Raw genomic sequence first — 15,852 nt, 5'->3', positions numbered from 1 at the left:
AATCTTACAAGTATTCATCCTTCGGAGCACAGAAAGCCTGACTCACCATCATACCTACAGAGTAAAAACTACTTAGTAGTGCTAAATATGGCTGTGATCTTCTGTACGGTGTTGCTGCTCTAGATTTGAGCGAGATAACATTTCACTGTGCCCTGTGTTTAAAAACTATTCTGGCTTATTGATCGATGCATAGAAGTCCATACCTTTCCCAGTCATCAAAAGGTTTTAATGCCGTCTGCAAAAGACTCGCTAAGCTGGAATTACTGCTCAATTTTAAGAAGTTTACTTTTCTCACCTTTTCCTTGATCTAACCGTACTTTGGCTCGTAACCTCCTTACCGAAGCTACCAGTTCTATCTGATCTACTGAATGATCTGACGCAGTTCGCAAGAGCAATGTCACTTTGCTGATCTGGAAGCTCTTTGATTTCACACATTCTACTCATGTAGTCTCTTGGAGCTCCAAGAGACTACGCTATGAGCTCATGATAGACTATTCTGACTGACAGATAGATGCATAGGAGATAATAACTTTACCAATCCGCAAATGTTCTCATGCCCTCCGCAGAAGCCTCGCTGAGTTGGTATGTAAGATTTTCAATATTACTCATTCTTACCAAGACGTCTCTAGTTCATACCTTTTCCCTGTCTCCTAGCCGCACATTGGCTCGTACCCTCCCTGCAGCGACTACCAGCTCTATTCGATCCGCGGAATGCTCTGACGCCGTCCGCAGCAGCAGGCCCGCTTTGCTGGTCTTGAAGCGAAGCATCAGCTCTTCGGTTTGCGTGACGTGTTCTGGTCCAAGTGCCGCCGTGAGATGCTGGCTGCCGTTTAGGTATATCGTTGCTGATTCTGAAATGTACGGACAATAATATGCTCAGTGCGATGCAGAACCGGGACTGACCGCTATGGGACATGCGTTTGCATCGGCGGCTGGAGTCAACTGAAGCACGCGTGGGCGCCGCGCTCATATTTATTCAGCGGTTGGAGCGAGACAGAAGACAGGACGTGCTACTCTCACATGCGTAATAGTGAGAGTCCCTGCGGGAGGGTAATCCTAAATCGCTGCATTTTGGACTACCCTACAAACGCGATCGCTACAAACGCGATCTTAGCCGAAGGGTAGAATATATATGAATATTCTACGATACCTATCTTTCTGTTTTTAGCAATATCGGAAATAGTATATAAGGCGGCAGTTCAATACAATAAATGTTCACTATTCAACCGGCTATCACGCGTTTCACTAATACTCCTCCTGGACCCCCATACTGCAAACGGCTCTTACGGCCACTTATATATTGACACATGAAAATTAGAGGGGCCAACTGATTAACAGTCCGCCGGACGGTATCGGCCTGACAGTTAGAATAGCCGATAGCGTCCGACGGACTGTTAATCAATAAGCCCCTTAAGCCCTGATGATGAGTACCCAACGCATGCAAAATCGGACTAATTGTGTCTTCACATATTAAGTCAGTTTAACCCATTGAGGTATAAGTACTAGAGTCGGCATCTCCAACAAAATGATCCCACACCTCATTGAAGTGCCGGCACTTCATTGCGTTTAGTACGTCTCCGACTACTGGCGAGATGCCACACATATAACGAAGTGCGTTATGAATATGTATTCTGTTAGTATCTAGAAACATAATAAAAGCAATATAATAACAATCCACTGCGAAAAATGGTTTAGTTTTAAGATTTTTTTTTAATTGTTTATATCGGCAGTGTCAGAAAAGAAACAAAAATGATGACACTTTAATGGAAAAAATAAATGTTATCTAGATTCTTTACAGTACGTATTTAGGCAGTAAATGAATGATTTTTTTTAGGTTGTAATAACAGTTTCGCCTCTGACTAGCTATTATTGTTAAGCTTGATGACAGACGTCAAACGCCGAAAATGGCGGACACAAGTTGTTCTCGATAGCGTGTCTAGTACGTAGTACATTCATGTCAGTGGTTTAACCATTATGGAGCCAACTTTTGATATAAACTACGTATTTCACGCGCACCGATTAGCGCGACTGATCGTAACATATCAAAAACCACAAAGGATTTATAATACCGCTTTTATTTCAATAGTAGTCACAAATTTTAATTAACAGTTTATATGTTTACAATAACACAACAAGAAATTGTCTGTTATTTATTTTTACATATAGGTACATACATATAATCACGCCTATTTCCTGGAGGGGTAGGCAGAGACCACGGATTTCCGCTTGCTACGATCCTGACATACCTCTTTCGCTTCCTTCACTTTCATAACATTCCTCATACACGCTCGTCGGTTAAGGGTGCTCTTGACCTGGCCTTTCTTCAGGATTTTCCCGATTTGATCAGAGAAAGTCCGCCGAGGTCTACCCCTTCCAGCTCCCTCTTCTACTTCTCCCTTATACACTCTCTTTGTTAACCTTATTTCTTTTTTTTTTTTTTTTTTATACTACGTCGGTGGCAATCAAGCATACGGCCCGCCTGATGGTAAGCAGTGTCCGTAGCCTATGTACGCCTGCAACTCCAGAGGAGTTACATGCGCGTTGCCGACCCTAAACCCGCCCCCCCTCGTTGAGCTCTGGCAACGTTACTCACCGGCAGGAACACAACACTATGAGTAGGGTCTAGTGTTATTTGGCTGCTGTTTTCTGTAAGGTGGAGGTACTTCCCCAGTTGGGCTCTGCTCTAGATCTGGAATGACATCCACTGGCTGTGCCCTACCACACAAAGCGAGATGACATTCGCATTGCCCATACCTCTCTTTTGGACGTAGTTTAAGGACGTACCCGGGTCCATTTAAGGACGTACCCGGGTCCTATTTCACTCATTCTTTCTTTTTTTATTGATTTTTATCCAATCAAATCAAATCAAAACGTCTAATAAATTATACAATTCAAGGTTGTTAGAAAATAGGAAGCGAGATTCATAGCAAGATTATTATTTCACCGAAATTCCATCATTGTAATCAAATAATTTTCAAAAATTACGGCAATTAAAAACACATTCGAGACCAGTCCACTTCTATTAATTTAAGAGGGCAGTATACTACGTCATCGTCCATGAAAAATTAAAAAAATTTCCTTTTGTAAATATTTTCCATTCTCCATAATATTTTTATTCATTTTGACGACCGGTCTGGCCTAGTGGGTAGTGACTCTGCCTATGAAGCTGATGGTCCCGGGTTCAAATCCTGGTAAGGGCATTTATTTGTGTGATGAGCATGAATATTTGTTCCTGAGTCATGGGTGTTTTCTATGTAATTAAGTATTTATATATTATATATGTCGTTGTCTGAGTACCCACAACACAAGCCTTTTTGAGCTTACTGTGGGACTTAATCAATTTGTGTAATAATGTCCTATAATATTTGTTTATTTTAGTTTTTTAGTATTTTATTGACACAATGAAAAACAAGGTTTATAGGTTCTCCTTTTTTAATTTCAAAAATAAAAAATATATATTATGTTGAAGCGATCGACATCAAAGTCCAAGTGATATGTTAAGATTTAGTGGGAACCGTTTTCTCCCGAAATGGAATTTCATTGAATAATCACCGTTATTTCATTAGATTCGAAATCTATTCCTCCCTCTTAAGTGTTTTGAAGTAGCTTAATACGAAATGTGGTCTAACGGTGGTGAATAATTTAAAAGTTCCACAATTACCTCCGAGAAATATATAACTATTTTAGTAGGTATAAAACCGTTCCATTCGGTTTCATTAATGATTTAAATACAAGCGATTAGGACACTTATATAACAGGGGCAGTTTCGTATAAGTTCCATACGGGTAAGTGCCAACCTCAGCTCCTAAGGCCTGTTTACACAATGATTAGCATTTATTGAGAGTTTCACATGTATGTAAAATGTATACTTAGTTAGGTCATAATAATAAGTTCTGTCTGATAAAATTGAATGCAAAGCTGTTAATTTTTTTTTTATACTACGTCGGTGGCAAACAAGCATACGGCTCGCCTGATGGTAAGCAGTCTCCGTAGCCTGTACGCCTGCAACTCCAGAGGAAATACATGCGCGTTGCCGACCCTAAACCCGCCCCCCCTTGTTGAGCTCTGGCAACCTTACTCACCGGCAGGAACACAACACTATGAGTAGGGTCTAGTGTTATTTGGCTGCTGTTTTCTGTAACGTGGAGGTACTTCCCCAGTTGGGCTCTGCTCTAGATCTGGAATGAAATCCACTGGCTGTGCCCTACCACACAAAGCGAGATGACATTCACAATGCCCATACCTCTCTTTTGGACGTAGTTTAAGGACGTACCCGGGTCCGTAAAATTAATAAAGAAAAGTTTTCCATGGTTCGAAAGCTTGTTTTATACTGATCAAAACAATATAATTAGTTTAAAATTAGGATCGCGTCTTCATTTATTACTTGTTTTAAAATGTACAATTGTTTATTTGTATGAACCTACTTTATTCGTTATTAGACTTTTGATTAGAGTAGGTTGGGTAAACCACGTACAGTTGCAATTTTGACAATACCGATACACATAAATTATAAATTAAAAAAAAAATAAAAGATCCAGCTTTTGTTTTACGAAATTATTCAATTATGTAAACTATAAAAAAAATAGGGATCAAAATCACCAATTCAGGTCGCGTATTTTTTGCATGTTTTTTCTTCGCTTACATCATCATCTTTGGTCCTTCAATTATCGAAACTAATTAACATTTTTAGCAAAAAATCCACAAAAAAAAACTATTTAACTGAAATCAGTCGTAATCTATTTTGTCCATGCTTATTTAACTGGCCACCCACCTCCCGTGTGAGTCTTCGCTTTACCCACCTATATAATTGCCACCAGGGGCCCATTCCTTCGCGAACTGTCAAGTACCTACCATCGCAACCGACTAGTAATATTAGACTACCGTTAGAGAAAGGGCCCATCTGAACATATAATACAAGGGGCTTACAGATATCTTGAACACGGCTTTAATTGGCTTAATCTAATTGCTATGTTCCTAGAAACCCGACATATCTGAAACCATTATCTTCATTATTGTCAAATACCAAATTGTTCTACATAACGGTTATGACGTAAGTTACTAAACGATTATTAGTTTTAGTACCAAGTGCCACAGTCATTTCATGTCGGTTACGAACGATAATTGTTATAGGGGCACTAAATTTTAACCGTGTAATGAGAGTGCTATGACAACTCTGTGGAAACTCGTAATATGTTTCTCTTATTCTGAATAGTTAACATGGGAAGTCAAGGGAACCTTACATATGTACATATATTATGTAACGAATATACGAGAGCGCTATGGGGCGGACGCCGCAGAAGCCCTTCAGGGACATTAACTTTCGGTAATTGGACAGAAATAATGTCTCTCTTTTTAGGGTGTTTCTGTTTATTATTTTTTGTTTCTGTGAATACTCAGTGGGATGAACTTTTGCAAAAAAATGTCAACTCTAAAGGATAAACTTTTGCGGGACCTTTGTAGTTTATACCTAATATTATATGACATAATATATTTATTTATATATACATATGTACATATGTTTTGTGATATTATTTTTGTATGTGTAAGTATATAAATAGAATATTGTTATACCTATTGTTTAGAATAACTTGATTTGTGTTTCATATTTCCTCTCGTTCTGTACAATCCTGCACAAACTACAAGTTTCTGGTTGACTGGTAGAGGGTGCTTTACTTAAGGCATTAAGTCCGCCATTAGTACAATTTTATATCGCGCGAAAAAGTTTTATATAAATAAATATGAGAGTTATTTTTTAAAACATCAATGATATTATAACTCCAGATAAGTTATAGGCCCTCCAAAAAAGCGAGAGATGTTCATGTGCTAACGAGCTACCGGACACCGAAAGAGAAAGATACAAGCTTATGTTCAACAATGAGTGTAACAAAGATGATTGGTATGCGAAAATTCAACAAAAACAGATTTATTCGTAGGTAATGAAATAAATATGGAAGTATTTTTGTGCTCCTTTTGTATGAATATAGCCCAAATATTATAGATATAGGGAGCATTTGCAACTTATCTCTATTACTCTATTATTTATTATTATTTAGAGCCTATCGTGTCCCACTGCTGGGCAAAGGCCTCCCCCAACTTCTCCACTGATCTGTATCCAACCAAAACCGTTGATGTAGCTCGGTAGGCTACAATAGGACTGGGCCGGTCACGTCTGCCGAATACCGAATGAGTTGTGGGGCAAAATCACTACGGAGTGGGAGCCTGAACTCGAATTAGGGATCTAGCAGACCCTGCCGGCTATGGCGGGATGAGCTGGACTCCTTTTTGAAGGAATTCCCAGATACAGCACAGCACTTTGCTCTCAGCAAGCAAAACCCAAGAGTGTTTAACAATGAGTCTAAATTAAATAACATATTCATTAAGGTAGGTGAAAAGTTGTTAGTTTTAATAAGACTACGAACTTACCTGTGATCCTCTCTGCGCTCTAACACTCAAATAATAGAAGTAGCTCCAAAAGCAGCCAAGTTAAAGTGGGACTGGGCTGGTCATATGCCAAATTACTTGTGGGTCAAGAAAACCATGCAGTGAGGGACCCGTGAGTGAAAACGGGGGTCCGGCAGCAGTCGTCGACGGGGGAATAACTTGGAATCCTTTTTAGGAGACTGGACAGATGTAACTCAAAACCGGGACGGGAAGAAGAGAGGGGCTTACCCAGCTGTGGGACACATTGGGTTCTCAAAAATAAAGAACTTACCTCGCCCACAGGTTGGCCCGCCATAATTAGTAGAGGAACAATCGCACAGAGGTCGGTTCCAGCCCTCTGAACAGACGCCGCCGTGTTGGCACGGGGAGTTGACGCATTGCTTCATCAGCACATGGCATGCGGGACGCACGGATGCTGGAATAATAATAATATCGGATGTAGTTTTTTTTATGCAATAGGTGTAAAAGGCAGCAAACGAACAGACGAAGCACTCATCGCCGTCCATGGACACAAGCAACATCGGAGGACTTATGCGTTGCCAACCTTTGAGAATCCCAAATATCTGCTTTTTGAAGAATCCCACGTCATAGCGCAAGGGGTTTTCTTCAGGCAGCAGGGGTTTGAGGTGTTTATCTCAGAAGGTAGCTCATTCCACAACTTACACGTTCTGGGCAAGAACGAGTTTATTTTAAGTACCATTCACTCCTAATAGACCTTACACCCTAGCGGGTGCTGCTTCTGCGTGCATCCCATGATTCCCATGACATGGGCAAGGGCATGCGCTTGGTGTACCCATTACATCTCATTAAAGCGTCAAAAGGCACAGGGCGGACACGCCATACATCAAATGTCTGTACAATGGGGAATGTTCAGAAGAATTTTTTTGAATTGGTGCCACCGTCACGTTTTTATCACCGCACCTCCCGCCAAAGAAACAAAGTTCCTCCTCACTTTCTCGACACGTGGCAAGCCAAGAACAAGCGGGCATCTCGCTCGTTTTTTCCCAGAACGTGCAAGTTGTGGAATGAGCTACCTTCTGAGGTGTTTCCCTTGCGCTATGACATGGGGTTCTTCAAGAAGCAGGTATTTAGGGTTCTCAAAGGTTGGCAACGCATAAGTGGCTCCTCCGATGTTGCTTATGTCCATGGGCGGCGATGACTGCTTCCCATCAGGCGGCTCGTTTGCAGCCTATTACATAAAAAAATCAAAACTCATTTGTGTCTCTATCGGCTCGATTCTAACTATAAGATAAGTCAAAAACATTCTAAAGATACAATGTGTATTGGATATGTCAGTGTTAAAAGTGACCTTTTTGATCGAACAAACCTCACTTCTGACACTGACATATCTAATCCATACCGTGTCTGTAGCAAATGATTGATTTTGTTCCCTTACCTTTTCTCTCACTCTTCTAATTTATTACATACAGTGTGTAGTGGAAATTTATTTTGATTCATAAGGCAGTGAGTTATCTTTCTAGTATATTTTTTATTTTTTTACTAATTATGAAGCAGTTTATTTTTTTCCAGTAATCTCTAGATAAAATACTATATAATAACAATAAAGTCATATTGAGAAATATCAGATTGTTTGAGTTTTCTCATTTTTATTGCAATGTACTTCGTAACTTTTTGTACAACACAATTTGACAATCTTCACCCGCCGTTTTCCACAATGCCACAATTGAATTTCAATTTACACAACTAGTTGTATGCTTTTAGGAATATCATCTCACGAGTAAATTATACCAATAAACTGGAGTTCATCGTTCATCTTCGGTAGTCAGGAAGTCTCTCCAATCTAACCTCTGACAGAGGTTTTTCTATGGGAGACAAATTTCTGTTAAAATCGCAAATACACAAAAATGGAAATTCCATGTAACTACCTCAAAGTGAAGTCAAATAAAAAAAGTGCAATATCGAACATAAAGACAATATAATAATGTATTAAGTAGCTTATCAAACATAAAGAAAACATTATGTTTCCTTATAAATTATCTCAGAAGACGCTGTTCAAAAAGTCTTCGGAGACATGTAATATAAAAAACAAACACTTAAATTCGCCCTTTTATTTTAAATACGATTGTATTTAATTGTATAGAATAGTATGTACGTACTACCATATCTCTAAATAAAATGAAAAATCCACATAATGTGCTGCTACTTTCTTTCTGAACCACTCCTTATAAGGGACATTAATTCATTCAAGAATCCATTAAAATAATTGTTTTTTTTTTCATATTCAATATCAGTTAAAATAATTGTTCCCAAGTATACAATTGGATACATTCGTTATAAAACTTTAAGTGATTGATGACATTCAATTTTGTTAATTGAATATTTTTTATTGTCATTTTTGTTATAGAAAAACAGCGAGCAATTAATTGCCTACATGTTATTTTCGTATTCGTATTCATTTATTTGCAAAGAATAAGTAGGTACAAAAGTGGTAAGTGACAATTGGTTGCTTATTCTGCTATTTGTACTAAACAGGTTGTACTAGCATGCAAAAATCTTAAAACTACTACAAATCTGTCTGTATATCTTCAGAGAGGAAATCTTTGTTTACGATATTACCATATGTCGACTGCCGATCGTAAAATCAGGCATATCGTGAATCTTGAAAATCTCGTTCCCCGAGTCGACGTCTCCTATTTCTAAGCAGTTTGCTATTTGGACATCTCAAGCAACCTAAAGAACCTATCCTACCTATATTGGGTTAATGTAAATACCTGCCGTCAACACATTACATAGGAGCTTTACAATTCTTGCCGTTCAACAACAAGTCCCTCACGTAGCCGACAAAGCCCTGCCTCAACGCTGCAGTCCACAATACTGGGGGTGTCTTGGCTGCGGAGAACTCTGACCCAACTACAGAGAGGATCAACTTGATAAAATACAGTACTTACCAGAGTCCTGTTGCCTTGCATATGCCGTTAGATCTTGGGGCTTGCCGTTCAGCACCAAGTCCCTCACGCAGCCGACGAAGCCCTGCCTTAACGCTGCAGTCCACAACACTGGGGGTGTCTTGGCTGCGGAGTACTCCGAACCAAGGCCGCCGACAAAGAGGGGGCCATCGAGCTCCAGTTGGTTTGACTCTCCTGGAAATAAAAAGCTTGTAAGAAAATGAATGCTTATAAATAAAAAAAAGTAGAAAAAGGTATGGGCGACTCCGGGACCCCCCCCCCAACTGAGCTACCGGGACGTACCCGTTGACAATGAATATTTCCACCACATACTTCAAATGCGCCTTAGGGGAGCGCCTAGCCGGCCTAGCCTAGGTTTTTCAAGGACATGGTTCCTGTAATTATAGTGTACTCTTCTCGCCCGACAATGTGTTACTCGTACCGACACAGCATTATAGCGATGTCCTGCTCGTACTGCGAAAACCGCATCGGTATGATGAAAACTCGATTAATTATTTTGTGATAAAAACGTTCCTCAGCCCGCATAGCCAATGTGCATATCGTTCACGCTCCGTGGCGAACGAAACGCAACTGTCACAGTCGCACTAATATAGAAGAGGGATAGAGAAAGATGACTACGCTACGCTACGGAGCGTTAACGATTGTAACGTTGGCTACGCGGCCAGGTCTCTGACTGTGACAATGCCAAATTCCACATAAATTGGTTCAGCGGTTTAAGCAAGAAAAAGTAACAGACAGACGAAGTTACTGCCGCTTTTATAATATTAGATAAAGTCTATCTAAGCTGACTTTGCGCTGACTAGAACAGAAAAGATTATTTTCTTAGAAATTTGAAATTAACACACTTTTTTACTGAAGTGCAGAATTATAGCTTGGTCCGACTCTAGTAATAGATTCTAAACTCACCAGGCGTCTTAAATAGCGCCGTCCACCGTAACCCTTGTGCACGTAGATGTACCCGTTCAGCATCTTCACGGCGAACAGATCCACCTGGAAAGTAGTCTGTACCAGGCTATTATGTAGTAATAGATTAATTATACACTCACCAGGCGTCTTAAACTCTGCATTAGCGCCGTCCACCGTAACCCTCCCGTCCCTCCCAGTCCTCCTCAACAAGAACTCATGCCAGTGCGAGTCATCCACCCTCCTCCTCGACGCTCGCACCCTCACCCCCCCAGATCCCAGGTCCATGTGCACGTAGATGTACCCGTTCAGCATCTCCACGGCGAACAGATCCGCCTGGAAAGTAGGTAGTCCGTGCCAGGCTATTATGGCTTTTTTAATATAGGAGCTAAAGCATGCTTTTTGGCTAGTGTATGATATAACTAATGCGCTACGGGAACTGTTTATTGACAAGCTGTTACACATAAGGCGAAAGTGGACGACCGCGCGAGAACACGTTTCCATACGAACGTAGTCCCCATTTTCTTTTGTGGATATTAACATTGTATCATTATCATACATATAATATGGAAATTGCTCCTCATCCCCAACATTTATAGTAATCAAAAAATCTAAAAAAGTCACCCAAAGGAGCATATTGTTAATATACATCAAATTGTGTAAAAGTATTTACCATTTCCAGATAGGAAATTGGGGACTATGTTTGTATGGAGTAGCGGTCGTCAACTATCCTCTTAACCCTTTGTTCGTCATAATTAATATACAGAGAAATCACATTAAGGTCAAAACCTAGGACGCATATGTGTCAATCTTACTTAAACGCATAAAAAGGTAAAAAAATATATACAGAGGTACTGGTTGATGATGGTTGTAGGGAGTCACCTACAACGTCCAAGAATTAAAGTTCCTTATTATAATAATTATGTTAACCGGGAGCAGTCAAATAGGTATTTCTTAATATATTTCCATCATAAAGATCTGCTTTAAATGGCTTGTGGTAATTTGTGGATACTTAAAAAAACGTCTGTCCTCATTCTAATTACTATTGGTAATAAATAAGTTTTGAAGATGTCAAAGTCACAAATAATCTTAAAAATGTAAGCAACATACTGGAATCCAAGTTGGCTACATTTGAATAACTAGTTTTGTTTCTACTATCAATGGTTTTATTTGCTCTTTGAAATAACATTTAGAAAGTAACGAAAATTGATTCAATCCATTATAATTTCACTATGTAAGCTACTAAAACAGTAAGCATGCAAGCTAATTTTAATACTGAACACAAATCTAAAATAGAACCTAATCTAGCACAAATCAATAAAACTGTTACTCACGGTAAAATAAAAACTGCCGCAAACTCACGTAATGCATGCAAACTATTCACGGACGATTTGAATACAAAAATTCTGGGCATGCTTCTATTGGGTTTGATCGGATTAGCAACAATAAAAGAATTTGTTAGAATTAAAAGACAAATGTTGTAGATATTCATGTTGATAAACTTTTTAAAGAATATTTTGAAGTAGCTTGTGAGAAAATTAAAGAGATTGACTGGTAGATTGAAGATCAAGATGATTACATTTGAAACGAATTTAAAGTGATTCAGTATAGTAAAGAAGCAATAGTGCAAATTTGTGTAGGTATTAATAAAGCCCTTTCTATAATCAAGCTTGAAAATTCCTCTGCGTTAGCAATACAATCCTGTGCTGCAATAAATGTCTACGATATTAGACATTTTCGCCTTTTTCCAAGCACGAAATACGTGTCCTATCAGTGTCGGTGCTCGCTGCTACAGTGCCCAAGTAACATATAAACATAAAAACACTTCAACACTTAAAAAGTGGGTGAAACTTTATAAGGTACCTTACACAAATTCCCCTATTTATGTGTATTAATTTTCCGATTGACTCAGCCTACCATGCAGGCTTTCAAGGGATTATTTTGCTTTGATCGAGTAGATTTTATCTTGTGATCAAATCAAAATTATTTATCCATTGAGTGATGTTTGTATAGAGAATTGCAATAAAAATAATTTGTATAAATGGCGCTGCTTTTAATAGCATAGATATGTTTTTAGTGACAACGTCTTTTAATGAATGAGAAGTTTTCTAAAGTTGACTAACGATCATAATCTTCCTCGCGTTATCCCGGCTTTTTGCCACGGCTCTTTAGGCAACTAATCCCAAGAATTGGCGTAGGCACTAGTTTTTACGAAAGCGACTGCGATCTGACTTTCTAACCCGGAGGATAACTAGGCCTTATTGGAATTACGATTCTCACGATGTTTTCCTTCACCGGAAAGCGACTGGTAAATATCAAATGATATTTCGTACATAAGTTTCGAAAAACTCATTGGTACGAACCGGGGTTGGAGCCCGCGACCTCCGGATTGAAAGTCGCACGCTCTTACCGATAGGTCACCAACGCTTTTACATAATAATGTACAGTCGAGTTCATAAATATGTATACATTTTTTCATCTTAAGTCATTGCAATAAGGTGGAAAAATGTACATATATTTATGAACTCGACTGTAAGTGAACTAGTTTAGAAAATCAAAGATCTACCTACATAATTGTCACAAATCATTTTCTGAGGCATAGACAAAGTTGCCTTTCATGAGATGAGAGAAATCCACAAATAGCATTAATTGTAATCCACATATCTTCTCCGCTGGATTACAACCAACGCTATTGACTGATTCATCTCCAGTCATCTGCGCCTCAGTAGGAACTGGCAGGTAGATAGCAAAGTCTAAAAAAAATGGTCTGACTACTTCACCTAACAACCTAGTTGTATTCCTCAGAAATGCATGGCACCGAATATTGTTCTGATTATATTTACGACTTAAAATAATACGTTGCTTATTATCAAATTAACGTTTTCAATTTCGGTACACGGTATGACGAAGTTGATAACTCGAGATATAAAATTAAAGAAATTTAAACTTCATTTCATTTGTAGTTTTACATGTATGTAAAATGTATAATTGTTGGTGCAATAAAGAATATTTACTTACTTACTTACTTAAAACAGATCGATATGAGGTTCAAATTTCTTTAATTTTATTTCTCGAGTTATCAACCCACCATGTACGGATTTATCCCCTGGCTAACTGCAGCGATTTGTTAAGAAAGAAACTAAAGCTTAACTCATTTTAAATCTAAAAATACCATTTAAGACGTTGTCACGAAAAAAGAAGAAAAATAAATCAGCCTGATTAAAAATGCAATCCTCCATAATGAAACCTAAAGTATTTGATGATAATGTCAATGGCGATGACTCAATTGATGATCTTATTGATGACCATGGCGATGATCTGGATATTGATCGGCCAACCCCAAAAGCTTCACCCCTTACCGTGCAACCTACCCTTGGTGGCTTGGCGCCCATGTTGAAGAGAATGAGACCGTTTGGTTCATTCGTTCTAAATTTGAATGATATTGTTCCGGTTTTCACTGCTTCCCATTTTGGCAAGATCTGCAAATAAAAAAAAATGTTAAAATCCGAATAGACTTAGGAATACGTGGTTAAATTTTTTCCGTTTCTTCGCGGGCACCTTATATTAAAATTGTTTACAAAATTACCTTTTGAAACATTAATTTTTTTTTTAACGAGTTGAGTTAAAGTACTAAACATATTACTCTTTTTTTTTATAATGTATTATTAAATATTGCGTAACAAAATAACCATGAATATTCAATCTAAGTAATCGTTCACATTATTAAACTAAACGATATCAAGAATATACAGTGTACCTATAAAGTGCTATTAGAAGTAAACGTAATCATTTTCACGAAAATATTTTGTAAATACGCCATGTTCACGTAAAAACTTTTTAATATGATAAGAAAAAAATATCCTAATAACAATAACTCGTATCCCTTAGTTTGACAGCCTAACTAGATGTTTTGTGGTGAAGTTGACATTCGGATGGCATGGCTGCGGCGTGGATGCTGACTGGTGCAGTCTGAATCCAAACAGTGTAATTTAATATCGTCTTATGCAAAGAAAAAAATGTTTATAACTGTTGCGAATGCAACTTATTATTGTATAAAAATCAATGCAGTAGCTAAACGCAGCCGTCGGGCTCGGCTAGTATTCGGAGGCTTTTCAAAAGCACCAATAGGAGCGCTCCACATATTCTGTATCGCGGCCAATTAGAAGCATCTAAATTTAAACCACCTTTTTGTACTGATCAAATATTGCAAATCACTCTTTCATCATCCTCCATACTATCAACACGCACTTTCTACATTTAACCGTTTTGGCAAGAACCCTAAACCAGTACCTTTTGGAAGATTATACTTCACTTTATTATCAATCGAAGTTTTATTTGAGTCGTCGAGACCCTGTCCTGCACGGCGGCGGCTACAACAACTTAAACGATAAATTTTCGCGCCAAAAAGGCAGCCGCCATTATCGTGACGTCATAATAGCAGTGCAGTAACAAAGAAACTTCAAATGTGCAGTGCAAACTTGACGACCTGTCTGGCCTAATGGATCACTACCCTGCCTATGGAGCCGATGGTCCCGGGTTCAAATCCTGGTAAGGGCATTTATTCGTGTGTTGAGCATGGATATTTGTTCCTGAGTCATGCATGTTTTCTATGTATTTATAAATATGTATATATTATATACTGTGTCAGATGCCAAGATCCTGTTTGGGTCACTGAGCCAGTGAAGAGAGAGAGATATATATATCCCGTGTCCCGTCCCGTTGTCTAAGTACGCGCAACACAAGCCATATTGAGCTTACCGTGGGACTTAGTCAATTTGTGTAATAATGTCCTATAATATTAAAAAAAACAACTTTCCGCCGTTGTTACATATTCAACACTTGGTTCTGCTATAATGACGTCACACAAAAAAAAAATAGTCGGCGTTTCATAAATCTCATGTTGTCATAACAGAATAGTGAATTCGTACTTATGATAAAAAAGTATAAGAAATAACATAATTTCATAATTTAATTTGTATAGATGAAATTCCCCCATTGCTTTTAAGTGGTTCCATTAATCATTCGAGACTCTGGTTTGAAGTTATGACTAATCAACCTATACTTTATTAGCTTTTGAAATATAAATAAGACCTCAAAGAATGGAAACCCTTCAAGAGAGCACTCGAAACGGAGCGGAACGAAAGAGGATTGCTGTAATGAAACGACTCAAGATTTTGATCATTGCTATAAAAGCAAATTTAATTATTTCATAAATATTCGATCAATACAGCGATTGATAATAAACATAGATGACGAACTAGCTCTGCAAAATGAACCCACACACATTGTGCCGAAGCGGGCGGGGCGTCAACTTTGTGCCGCGGAGCTATTTAGTTCGCAAATGGCGGCCCGTTGTCACAGTCGTAGTAAGAAGTATTAAAATTATATCTTTAATAAAAGAAATATGCCTTGTTGTGCGGATAAATGATCACTGGATCGCTGGATCAACTTTCAAGTAACTTGTGTTCTGGTTGAGTACTAAGTGTTTTAATTTATTTATTTACTTGTGATCATGTATATATTTTATATATGTTTGTATTGTTTTATTTACAATAACAATATCCATAATGGATATATACAT

The 15,852-nt window shown here is 38.4% G+C and overlaps 1 protein-coding gene across 5 annotated transcripts in view; it reads right to left on the bottom strand.

Moving 5' to 3' along the window:
• The window catches only part of LOC133528289 (neurexin 1), a 326,318-nt gene that overhangs the window by 15,145 nt on the left and 295,321 nt on the right, over window positions 1-15,852 (bottom strand). For 3 of the 5 annotated variants that reach the window (XM_061865615.1, XM_061865617.1, XM_061865616.1), the window contains exons 11-15: window positions 13,631-13,750; window positions 10,415-10,607; window positions 9,351-9,542; window positions 6,713-6,856; window positions 637-851 (exon numbers count right to left, since the gene is read on the bottom strand). In XM_061865615.1, coding sequence (XP_061721599.1) covers window positions 637-851; window positions 6,713-6,856; window positions 9,351-9,542; window positions 10,415-10,607; window positions 13,631-13,750 — 864 coding nt within the window. The remainder of the gene's footprint in view (window positions 1-636; window positions 852-6,712; window positions 6,857-9,350; window positions 9,543-10,414; window positions 10,608-13,630; window positions 13,751-15,852) is intronic. The other 2 variants (XM_061865618.1, XM_061865619.1) reach the window with 1 other exon arrangement.

Source organism: Cydia pomonella, chromosome 19 (genome assembly GCF_033807575.1).
Source record: "Cydia pomonella isolate Wapato2018A chromosome 19, ilCydPomo1, whole genome shotgun sequence".
Taxonomy (NCBI): Eukaryota; Metazoa; Arthropoda; class Insecta; order Lepidoptera; family Tortricidae; genus Cydia; species Cydia pomonella.
The sequence above is the reverse complement of the archived record's forward strand: the minus strand, read 5'-3'. Positions and strand labels throughout refer to the sequence as shown.